The sequence below is a fragment of the Haliotis rubra genome, unplaced genomic scaffold (assembly GCF_003918875.1).
Source record: "Haliotis rubra isolate DU_JTF1 unplaced genomic scaffold, ASM391887v1 Scf412, whole genome shotgun sequence".
NCBI classification, from domain to species: domain Eukaryota; kingdom Metazoa; phylum Mollusca; class Gastropoda; order Lepetellida; family Haliotidae; genus Haliotis; species Haliotis rubra.
Genome location: NW_025767094.1, coordinates 839469 through 852157, shown reverse-complemented (window position 1 = coordinate 852157; position 12689 = coordinate 839469). Strand labels below are relative to the sequence as shown.

At 40.4% G+C, this 12689-nt stretch overlaps 1 protein-coding gene across 1 annotated transcript in view; it reads right to left on the bottom strand.

Annotated features, from left to right (window-relative positions):
- Positions 1 to 3072: 3072 nt before the first annotated feature.
- The window catches only part of LOC124288118 (E3 ubiquitin-protein ligase TRAF7-like), a 154621-nt gene continuing 145004 nt past the window's right edge, over positions 3073 to 12689 (bottom strand). The window contains 1 exon segment of the mRNA XM_046724682.1: positions 3073 to 4318. Within this exon segment, the coding sequence (XP_046580638.1) occupies positions 4307 to 4318 (12 nt within the window). The 3' untranslated portion in view covers positions 3073 to 4306.

Here is a 12689-nt window from a genome sequence, read left to right as displayed (position 1 = left end):
TGTTTAAGAACCATCGTAGATACAGAAGTACCATCATACGTACAGAAGTACCATCGTACGTACAGATCATATGTACAGAAGTACCATTGTACGTACAGAAGTACCATCGTATGTACAGAAGTACCATCATACATACTGAAGTATACTAAAAGCAGACATGTGAAAAATGAAAAACAGCATTATTGTAAAATTTTATAGATAAAAATCACATAAATTGTAAATGGTAATACAATAATTCAAGAAGTATGTTAAAAATACCATTTCATATCTACAATTTGAAACAAGACTACATAACAAGTTGACTGAAATAATAACAGTGCTTCTGTACAATACTGCAGAGGTAGTATACTACTCAACATTCGATAGACATATTTCTATTATTCTGATGTAAATACTATGAAGTACCTCAGTATCCCTATCAAAACTTGAGATGTATGTAGAACCTATTACATTTACTTGAGGATCAAAATGTGCGCTTGAGATTCAATATCCTCAAATCTGTAATTTTAATATAATTATTCTATTCCTATGAACAGCTGTTTGTATGTAAACATGAAATGATAGTGACATGGAGCTTATGACTTAACGCAGTGAAAACATGTGTTAGTAACAAAAATAAGTTTCTCAAAGGTGGTGGCAGACTAATCCCTGTTATTTGATAATGGCATAGGGAACAAGCTTACTGAATACTCTAAATTTAGCAGAAACTGTTTTTGGTGTTGATCTTTTATTTATATTTGGAAGAATCCTTCAGAAGAAATTAAGTTCCAATCCACCTTATTGACATTTTTAGAATGATTTACGTTTTTGGTGCCTCTTAGCATATTGCCAAATAATTTTGAAAAAAAAACCCCAACCCATGATACTAACCTAGATTTGCCTCATGGCAGACGCCACGCGAATTGTGCATTAAACAGAAAAGAATATTAAGCAGGTACTAAAAAAATCTTTTAGTCTTTATCAATTAAAATATCCTCATTTAAACAATCCAAAAATACTTCCAGTTAGATAACAATATCGACATTGATGTTTTTCTTCTTAAACGTAATAACAGATTATTGATTTATGTAGTTCATTTGAACATAACAAGATCCTATCTGATTCAATTCAAAGTTCTGGATTTGGCGTCTGCATTTCTAGATTTGTTTGGCTGACATTCACAGTGTGACAATTTCTAATTGTGCAACCTTCATGGTGTCTGTTCTGGAACTGTGTTAGAAGTGACATAAGTGAATGAGTTGATACGTATGTACAAGAGCCTTTTTACAATGTCAAAGATGCAAGGTGCTGGTATATACAGTGAATGTCTAGATGCACGTCTACTGTGTGTCATGAAACCGCTTCAATAATCACTCAACCTCATCATTCATCACCCAAAGAGCAAATCGTTTACAACTGAAAATCTGTCTCTCATCTTGATGTAGAATTCTTCAAAGAGCTCACACGTCTCCCAATTGTAAACATTCTTGTTGGGTACATTTCTAATCTAATAATATGATAAATAATCAACAACAAAAATGTGTTGTAAGTAACACATCCTTGTAATGTACCTTGACAAAACATTCCATGTACTGTAAATCATGAAATTAATGCGTCACGAACTTAATGCAAGCTCAGGAATCTGTGTTGATGATAAAATGTGACACCCTGAATCTTTTGTGTTGTTCTTTTTCTTTTCACACTTGTTATTTACCAAATAACCTGAATTGAGCTTGTTAAGCAATGAATGGAAATGAGCTGACGATGTTTTGATTACGCTGTCATGTTTGGTCACGTGATTACTTGCTACTACTTGTCTTATGACAAGCATAAACATGTATAAACGTAATACGACGTGAAAGACACAAGTCATCTACCAAGGTACAACAAACAAGTGGTTGGAGAATGTCCGGACTGGCTGATGTGCTTGAGTGACTTTAAACAATGACCAGTGATTGTAACCAGTGATAATTACATGTGGCTTGAGATACCTGTAATCATGGTAATGAGGAAGTGACCTGTATTGGTGTAATGTGTAGTGTCAACAGATTTACATTTTCTGTCTTTTATCAAGCAGACATGGTCAGACTGAAATGTGTCATTATAATAATGCGAGAAGAGTACAGACGCATTTTTCGCATTAATAAAATGTAATCCCAAACATAACATATGTTACATTTGACCACTTTCTAAAATGGCAATGTGTATTTCATTAATAAAATGCTCGCATTAATTTCATGATTTACAGTAAGTGAAATGATTGAAAAGATACTGAACACAATATTTCTTTGTGACTTTAAAGCCAAGGCATGTCTACCATGTAAACCCAACCATTGATTCTGCTATCCCCTCCAACAACCCCACGCCTCTCACAACATGCAACCATGAAGCATTTTGAAGTAAGGCCACTACAAAAAAAACATGTCTTGATTACCACTTAATGATAGGTGGGAGATATCTCTTTGGTTTCATTAAGTAAATAGAGAATACTACACGAGGTCTCATTACATATGAATTATACGAAACGAGAATCCTTCCTATGGTATCTGACCGAGCGAAAGGAAGGTCATGAGTTTTGAATAATTTGTATGTTATGAGACCGAGTGTGGTATTTTATTTATTACCCACGTCTTACATGCATTAAATTGACAAAATAGTGTATTTTTGTTTTTGTTATGGTTTCAAGCCAAAACCGGTTTCATAAAGAGGTTGCGGAAGAATTTTGTTCTGTAGTACACATTTGCATGACGTCACTCTGTATTGACGTCAATACGCCATTCTCGTCTGCCCCCTTGGTAACCGATGTCACGATGCATGTCAGTTGTCATCGCCTCATACAGCCTCCTACATTAAACTACTCTGTAGCACCACATTTCTTAGTTTACAGTTGCTTCACTGGGCTAACATCACTGGTGGAAACATTGCGTTTATGTTTTTCGACGGATATAATGTCTCAGTTCGACTCACAATTAAACAGCGATACGGCAACGTTCGAAATGTTTACATTCCCACAATGCATATAAGTTGTAGAATGAATGAATTTACGTGTTTGTTATGAATGAAAAAGTAGTTCCGTCACAACGTGACCTAATTGAGAGGTCATCGGTTATCCAATCAAATTGTCAGAATCTCAGGTCAAGTCGTTATGACACAGGTCAATGCGATACGACACTCGTGTGACGTATGAGATCAGTTTGCAAGTACCTATACACTGACTGCGTGGATAATAATACAAAGTATATGAGACTGTTCCATCTATATCGTGGAAACCTGTGAACAATCAGAACCAGACAAACCAGTGATTGATATTAGGAGGAACAGTCTGAGATAATACCATGGAAACCCTGTGGGTGATGCATTAATGTTTAAGATCATACTGCAAGAAATGAACTGTGTTCATGCATGAAGTCTCAGAACGCTGGTTGTCATAACTCCCATTCACCATGGCTTATGATGGCTTGGACTGATGGGTATTGTGCCCTTATGTAACAAAGTACACTCTCAATTATGATAGAACAGGGCCCCATTACTCAAAGCGATCGTAGCACTAAGTTGATCGTAACTCCCATACTTTAACATAGACTTAGGACTGTCGTAGCGCTATGATCGCTTTGAGGAATGGGGCCCAGGTACATAGTTGACTTGACACAGAAGAGTGGGTGAGCTACGATTTTATGTCACATCAGGAATTGATACTACAAAGTGACGAACAATTGAAGAGATTTCCAAACATTGCGGAAAATGTTAGCAGATATACTACAAGGCATTAGTGAGTGATGGAATAATATGTCTTGTTCTGTTCACAATCAGCATCTAGTTAATCCATTCCTGATTCCCTCAGAGGGAAGAACATTGCTCCTTGTTGGAATCCACGGTGGCATAATTAAATTAATTAAATCCAGAATGTATTGACATTTATAGAATAAATAATGAAACCATATTTATTTCCAGACAAAAGAAACAAATTATCATCAACCTGAATTCACAAGGGATTGCCTGAACAACTCCCATGACAAACAACATCAACCTGTGATGGCCTTGTGCAGCATTTGCTTCATCTCACCATGCAGTCCTACCTAAACCTGTACTAATTATAACGGAACAAGCAAAATTAGATAAATTCCATGCCATACAAGCTCTGAAAACACACGCTCATTCACACATAATTGGAAGCAATGATGCTACTTCCTCCTTGCCTCCGGTACCCTGTAACCTGTTTACATGTTTCTTCCTTAGCTCCTCATCAAAAGCTCTGGGTGTTCCTCCATGTCTATCTCGCTGAACAAATAACACTTGTGATGACTTGTACACTTCATTACCGTCCTGATTACTGCCACACCTGTCAACAGAAACAGTGACTTCATCAATGTTGTCAATTTGGTGTTGTCAAATATCAAGAGCGTGGTTTATCATTCTATGTCAGTGTACTGCAGGTGGCCTGTTACTGAACAAATTGACTGTGTGTCTCACAGAGCTGTGAGGATGACTTCGTTATGGAACCATAACAAAGATAAATTGTTGACTTCTATTTTTTGTATGTAATGATTTATGTTTATTCCATATAAGATGAAACATTGTTTCTACACCTTCCCTAATTACTTTTCAACAACTGACTTTATCTGGTGATATCTCACATGTCAAATTCTACTTTTTGTCTGTAAGGTAGATTGATAGAGTGAGGAACCAATTCTACCAATTCCTCAATCTATTATTACAGCTAGGTGGAGCAAGAGCAGATGAAGGTAGAGTGGGTGGTGCTGTAGTGTGTGGTGCTAGAGTGGGTGGTGCTATACTGGGTGGTGTAAGAATGAGTGGTACTAGAGTTTGTGGTGCAAGAATGGGTGGTGTAAGAGCGGGTGATGCTAGAGTGGGTGATGTTAGAGTGGGTGGTGCTAGAGTGGGTGATGCTAGAGTGGGTGGTGCTAGAGGGTGTGGTACGTGAGAGGGTGGTGCTAGAGTGGGTGATGCTAGAGTGGGTGGTGCTAGAGAGGGTGTGTGAGTGCGAGAGAGAGGGTGGTGCTAGAGTGGGTGGTGCTAGAGTGGGTGGTGCTAGAGGGAGGGTGTGAGTGAGGGAGAGGGTGATGCTAGAGTGGGTGGTGCTAGAGTGGGTGGTGCTAGAGAGGGTGGTGCTGCTAGAGTGGGTGGTGCTAGAGTGGGTGGTGCTAGAGTGGGTGGTGCTAGAGGGTGTGGTACGTGAGAGGGTGGTGCTAGAGTGGGTGGTGCTAGAGTGGGTGATGCTAGAGTGGGTGGTACGTGAGAGGGTGGTGCTAGAGTGGGTGGTGCTAGAGTGGATAGTGCTAGAGTGGGTGGTGCTAGAGTGGGTGGTAAGTGAGAGGGTGGTGCTAGAGTGGGTGGTGCTAGAGTGGGTGGTGCTAGAGTGGATAGTGCTAGAGTGGGTGGTACGTGAGAGGGTGGTGCTAGAGTGGTTGGTGCAAGAGTGGGTGGTGCTAGAGTGGGTGGTGCTAGAGCAGGTGGTGCTAGAGTGGGTGGTACGTGAGAGGGTGGTGCTAGAGTGGTTGGTGCAAGAGTGAGTGGTGCAAGAGTGGGTGGTGACAGAGTGGTTGGTGCAAGAGTGGGTGGTGCAAGAGTGGGTGGTGTAAGAGGGGGTGGTGTTAGAGGGGGTGTTGTTAGAGCGGTGCAAGAGTGGGTGGTGTAAGAGTGGGTGGTGCTAGAGTGGGTGGTGTTAGAGTGCATGAATCTCACACACATAAGCATATGATTAAACCAGACCATCTTAACCCCCAAGCTCCATGGCATCTCTATAAACATATTATCCATTTGATTCTTTTAGACTGCCTCCCACACGAGCACCTCTAAAGTAGACTTGCTCTGACATGTTTGCTCCCATGAACGAAACATTCCCAAATAACACCAGGCACTTGCCAAATGTGATAGTCTTGAAGTTAATGTCTGGATTTCATCCACTTTGTGTAACAGCTCTTCACATTAGTCAAAAGACGGACTCACTCCTACCCTCTCCTAAGAATAGCCAAGTGAATCTTTTCCGTGCACCAAAGAAAGTTTGCCTGATGAAAGACGGGTCATCTTTAACATCGTAACCACCCTCCCACGCAGACAGTGACTAGCATCCTCTCAAGCCAGCAATAAAATGCATGTCTCCATCCACATTTGCCATCTAGTTATGGAGATGAATACAAGTGTTGTCACTAATTTAGGCCTGAGGTACGATGAAAATTGATTTCATAATTGCTCTTATTTGATAGGCTGTTACCATTTCAAGAACTGCATATAGACAAAATGCATTAAAGTGAGAATAAAATGTCCAAGCTTCACGCAGGTTTAGTGTGAGCTGTAGAATGTAACATTGTGGTACTTATTCAATTATCTGAGAGATATTCTAGTTTTTGAAAATACATTATGTGGCTTTCATGCTTTAAACAATTCACAGGAATATAACCATGATGAAAACAGAATTTCTTCAGATGGCAATGAAGCAAGAGAATGTTCCACAGTGATTGGTGCTTCACGAACAATCAGCAAGTGTCAGAGCAGAGTTTGGATTTCAGTATAAAGATTGAAAATTGCAGTCTTTCCACACGATCTTTGATAGTCCCTTTGGGAGACCTCAATGGATCTCCATTCCTTTGGTAAAACCCCTCTCTACTATTTATTTGTAAGTGAGACTGAACACGAAACCAAGACTTATATTAACATTACAAGATTCAGAAGGTCAAACACAAAAGTTATGTTGGCACCAACAGGATATGAAAGTGGTTTAGAGTACGATTGCACGGCAACGTTGGCTTAAAGGTTAGAAACGTGATCTTCATGTCAAAATCTTACAAAGGAAACAGGGACAAAGCCATTAACATTCCCTGACCTTCTAAATGTGAGTGTAAAATCAATAAAAACAGATGTCAAACAATTCTTTGTCAGTTATTTTAAAAATAAAAAAATGTTTTAAATGGATACTAATCTCTGGCTTCTACCCACTTCTGAGCCTCCATTAGCTGCTGTGAGTCCATCTGCTGGCTAATGGCAAATACATTGCATTGTGATACAGGTATCCGCATTGTGTAATAGATATAAGTATTGCGATATATTGGAAGTCTAGTGTTTGATAGTGTGTGACACTCTTTGCAGATCCTCTTGGAACTACACAGAAATGATGTTCTGATAACATCAATCTAAAAAATAAGTTGCATAGTTACGGATTCTTTGTAACTTACTCAATTCAAAACATGTAAACTGTTTTGTAAATTAATTATGAAGGGAAACATCAGAGATGAATGAGAGTCTTAGATTTTAACTTAAACCATAGAGTGAGTGATTGAGTGAGTGAGTGAGTGAGTGAATATAGTTTTACGCTCTTAGCAATACTCCAGCAATATCATGGCGGTGGACACCAAAAATAGGCTTCACACATTTTACCCATGTGAGGAATCGAACCCAGGTCTTTGGCGTGACGAGCGAACGCTTTAAAAACTAGGCTACCCCATCGCCCCGTTAAACCATAGAGATAATGACAAAACATGTTAGATATTTCTACCCAATTTACGATTCCTCAGAAAAAATAGTGCAATATTCATTGTTTGAAAAGTATACTGCGGCATATTGGTAATACCATGTGGTCCTAGAGTCAACAGACTGGCCTGATGGGTTACCATCTGAAGGTAACTTTGAGGCAGTATCGGGTTAGTTCTACTGATTAGTTACCTGTGATCTGTGAGGATTGTGATAATACAATGGGCGCATGTAAATAAAATGGCTGTCAGTTACTGTTATTCAGAAAAAAAACTGATGGTAATAGTTCCACATTAAAAGAATAAAAACCCAAAACAATCTCCGAGTGAGTGAGTTTAGTTTTACGCCGCACTCAGCAATATCCCAGCTATATGGCGGCGGTCTGTAAATAATCGAGTCTGGACCAGACAATCCAGTGATCAAACAGCATGAGCATCGATCTGCGCAACCGGGAACCGATGACATGTGTCAACCAAGTCAGCGAGCCTGACCACCCGATCCCGTTAGTTGCCTCTTACGACAAGCATAGTCGCCTTTTATGGCAAGCACATGGGTTGCTGAAGACCTATTCTACCCCGGATCTTCACGGGTCAAAACAATCTCCGAGAAAACGACAGTGAAAACCTTTTCGTGGCATAAACCTACATCTGTATATTTATCATCATTCACGCAATGCTCAGTTAAAGAATTTATTACAGATATAATTAGTGGTAAAACCACTCAGAATAGCACCAGTTCACATTGGTATTCTGATGTAATTGTTCAATCCATGATTGACTGATAGATCCAAGTCTGAATGTATTACATGTTATGTATCATGGCAGCTCAGCAAAAGAGGAATGATCAGATGGGTTAAACAAAAATATTTGATCAAAGGAATAGCCGATGAACACTCATTGATTAATCAGTTATCATTGGATTCATTGATACAAATAGTTTTTAGAGTTATCAAAACAGATGCCCATATCTGGGCATGAAGTGTGAAAAACAACAGACTTTGTTTAGAGGATTAGCTGCATACATATTGATGTAATGGCTCATAGTTATCTAGCCCAATAAAATTTTAAAGAAAGGGTGACATCATGAAACAGTTGTCATATGTGCTGTCTTAGCTGACTCGAAAGACTTCTTAAAGCAATGAAACAAAGCTACAATCAACTGAGAAACAACCACGATCATGAAATGCAATATATAGACTCTGTAACAGGAGAGAAATTGCTGCAAAGACACATGACATTCAACATGTTTTTGTACAACTGCAGACATATGGTATAGTGTTCCTATATGTGGACACTGGCATATCGAAAGTAGTAATGAGCTTTACGCCGCTTTTAGCAATATTCCAGCAACATCATGGCGGGGACACCAGAAATGGGCTTCACATAGTGTACCCATGTGGGGAATTGAACCCGGGTCTTCGGCATTACGAGCGAACGCTTTAACCAAGAGGCTACCCCATTGCCTCAAAGTTATATGACCATGTTGAGAACAATAAAAGATTTTCTCAAATGACTGACTGACTGACTGAGTTTAGTTTTACGCCGCTTTTAGCAATATTCCAGCAATATCACGGCGGGGGACACCAGAAATGGGCTTAACACATTGTGCCCATGTGGGGAATCGAACCCGGGCCTTCGGCGTGACGAGCCAACGCTTTAACCACTAGGCTACCCCACCGCCCTTCTCAAATGAAGAAACCTCTGTCAGATAGCATGATGTATGACATCAGTCCCATGAAAGAAGGTGTATGATGAGCCATGCTCGGCAAAATGAAATCCTCATTCCTCTACTGCTGTCATAGAAATGCTCAAACTAACCGTTCCTGAACCACCACCACCACCACCACCTCCACCCACCCACTCCTAGAAGTAAAATGTAGTTCAGCACTTGTCTGATGGTAAACATAGTCTCATAAAAACATATTGCAGTTATTGATTCACTCTACTGAAATAAACCTATCCCTCACATAACTGAAGTCAAACTTGTTGCTATGGAAATACCAGAAAAAATATTAATGTAAATACAACATTTAAAGACGGCACCCGTTTAGTGCATGTCTGAAATGTACAGGCAGAAATATACTGATTTTTCCCTGGATGAATTCTCTTAAGATATAGAGGCTGTCTCTTCATATTTCTGGGAAACAGACACATATACACATGGTAAAAAGTATTGCAACATCCCATATTTTTCACAGTATCATTATGTTACCATTTACCAAAGCAACGGAGCTTATCCTAACCTTAATTTAATTTACTATCTGGATATAGTGACCCTCAAGGAATAATTAAATGGCAAAATTTAATGCATAAAAGAATGAAAACTGCAGTTTATTCAGAGAAGCTCATATGACAAAGTTGGCACATTTTGTTCTGTTGATAACTATGGTTGTATGATGTTAACAATTGAAGTATGTTTCAAGATTCTGGCATACAATCCTCAAGATATACATAAGTACCAATAACTGAGCACAATGTCAATATCTTGTGTAACCTCCGCCACATACAATAACATCCCTGACTGCTCCCCATGCAAACAAACATAATCATTATATATAATTATAACATAAATGCATTTAAGGGGATTACAAATCATAGGTGTTGCAATACCTTTTTTCCATGTGTATATTTTAATAATTGACTTGCACGCATCTTATCAGGGAGAGTGTAACCGTGTAACCAGTGATGCCCTGGACCAGGGTGCCGTTCCACTAACCGATCTTAGCCCTACGCCAATCGTCAACCCATAAAATCCCAATCTTAGCGTGACGTTACGATCGGCATACTGTTCCACTAACCAATCTTACCCATGTCAATCGTAAAGTTAAGATTCAAAGTCTAAGTTGCTCATGACCAACTCAGGATAGCTAAAATCAATCGTAGAGAAACCAAAATGGTGGCTTTCCTATTCTATGTGAAAAATAAGAGCGAGCATTTCACCGTGTCAGCGTCCCCTAAAATCCCCCATGAAATGAATTTGAATATTTCTGTGATGTAAACAAACACTGCACTGAAGCCTTACAAATGTCAGGCCAGTGTGACCACTGTCATCATGGGAACACAACCCAGGGAGTTGGTGTAACACATTTGTACAACAATATTGCAACGTCATGGTTAGGAATAGGGACAGCAGTGAAGTGAACAATGTTCTGAAACAAAAAGATACAAATATGTTTGATTTCAAGTGCGCTTATTTGGTGGGGGATTCTAAAGGCAGGCCGCTGTTATTCAAGACCATGCACTGACAGATTCTACATACGTTATAGAGAATGCCTCCTCACGCCTTGTTTATTCTGATTGACAAGGTTCAGGCACATATTAAAAGCTCTGACACAATTGACATTTTTAAAGTCCAGACTTAAAACCTGTTCTCAGTATATTACTTATAATCTCGGCTGTAAATACTCTCGTGTAAATTATCTGTACATAGCGCTTTGAGCATGCCCCAGGATGTGGAATAGGCGCACTATAAATATGCATATATTATTATTATATTATGCCTGATACCCAGCGTGTTCACACGCACTTGCACCTGAAACCAAGGTGCTCACTACCCTAATATTTTGCTCTAGTTTTTTCTCTCCACGTTAACACTTGGTTGGAAAAATACCGATGAAGGTCCGGGTTAGAATATTGAACTTCAATAACCCATGCTTGTCGTAAGAGGCCACTAACGGGATCGGGTGGTCAGGCTCGCTGACTTGGTTGACACATGTCATCGGTTCCCAACTGCGCAGATCGATGCTCATGCTGTTGATCACTGGATTGTCTGGTCCAGACTCGATTATTTATAGCTAAGATACATAGCGTTCACTAACATGAACGCTCATGTTAGTGAACGCTTTGCATCTTAGCTAGATTATTTACAGACTGCCGCCATATAGCTGGACTATTGCTGAGTGCGGCGTAAATCTAAACTCACTCACTCACTCAGTTGGTTCGTAAACTACTTCCATCATTTGCTAGACTATGCAAAGGGAGATAACTCATGCCTCGCATTCCTCTATCTCTCGCACGAAAGAGTCTCGATCTAAGCTTGGATCGGATCGTAAGATCGGGACCGGCTACGATCGGCCTAAGATCGGGTAGTGGAACGGGTGTAACTTTTAGCTAAGACGATTGTAAAATTGGCGTAACTTGCTAAGATTGATCTTAGATAAGATCGGTTAGTGGAACGGCACCCAGTGCAACAAGTGTAACCAGCATGGTCTGTGCCAGTATAACTATGTAACCATTTGGACCCTTGACCAGTGTAACCAAAGTGGTCTGGTCAGGTGTAACCATGTAGCCATTTGGACCCAATACCAATGTAATCAGTGTGGCCTGGGCCAGTATAACCATGTAACCATTTGTAACTTTGACCAGTGTAACAGGTGAGGTGAGGCGAGGTGAAATTGGGTTTAACGTCGTGCTTGAGAATATTTCGCTCATATGACGACATGCATGCGTGTGTATGTGTATGTGCGGCTGCTTGTACTAGCCCAGACTGAAGCTGGTTTTATAGAGCTAGCCCACTGAGATACCATGCCGCAGTGAAGCATGAATACCCCACTCAGACACATTATACTGACTCCGGGCCGACCAGTCCTTGTTGTACCCATTAATGCCGGGCGCCATGCAGGGACCAACAAGTACCATATTTTAACGTCTTTTGGTATGACGCGGTCGGGGATCGAACCTGCAACCTTCTGCTCTCCGGGCGGATGCTCTAACCACGACACGGAGGCAGTCAGTGTAACAGTGTAACCAACGTGTCCTGGTCCAGTGGAACCATGTAACAATTTGGAGCCTGGGTCAGTGTAACCAGCATGGCCTTGTCAAGTGGAACCATGTAACAATTTGGACCCAGGGTCAGTGTAACCAGCATGGCCTTGTCAAGTGTAACCATGTAACCATTTGGAGCCAGGGTCAGTGTAACCAGCATGACCTGGTCCTTTGTAACCATTTGGACACTTGACCAGTGTAACCAGCATGGCCTGGTCCTTTGTAACCAAGTAACCATCTGAAGCCAGTGTCAGTGTAACCAGCATGGCCTTGTCCAGTGTAACCATGTAACCATTTGGAGCCAGGGTCAGTGTAACCAGCATGACCTGGTCCTTTGTAACCATTTGGACACTTGACCAGTGTAACCAGCATGGCCTGGTCCTTTGTAACCATGTAACCATTTGAAGCCAGGGTCAGTGTAACCAGCATGGCCTTGTCCAGTGTAACCATGTAACCATTTGG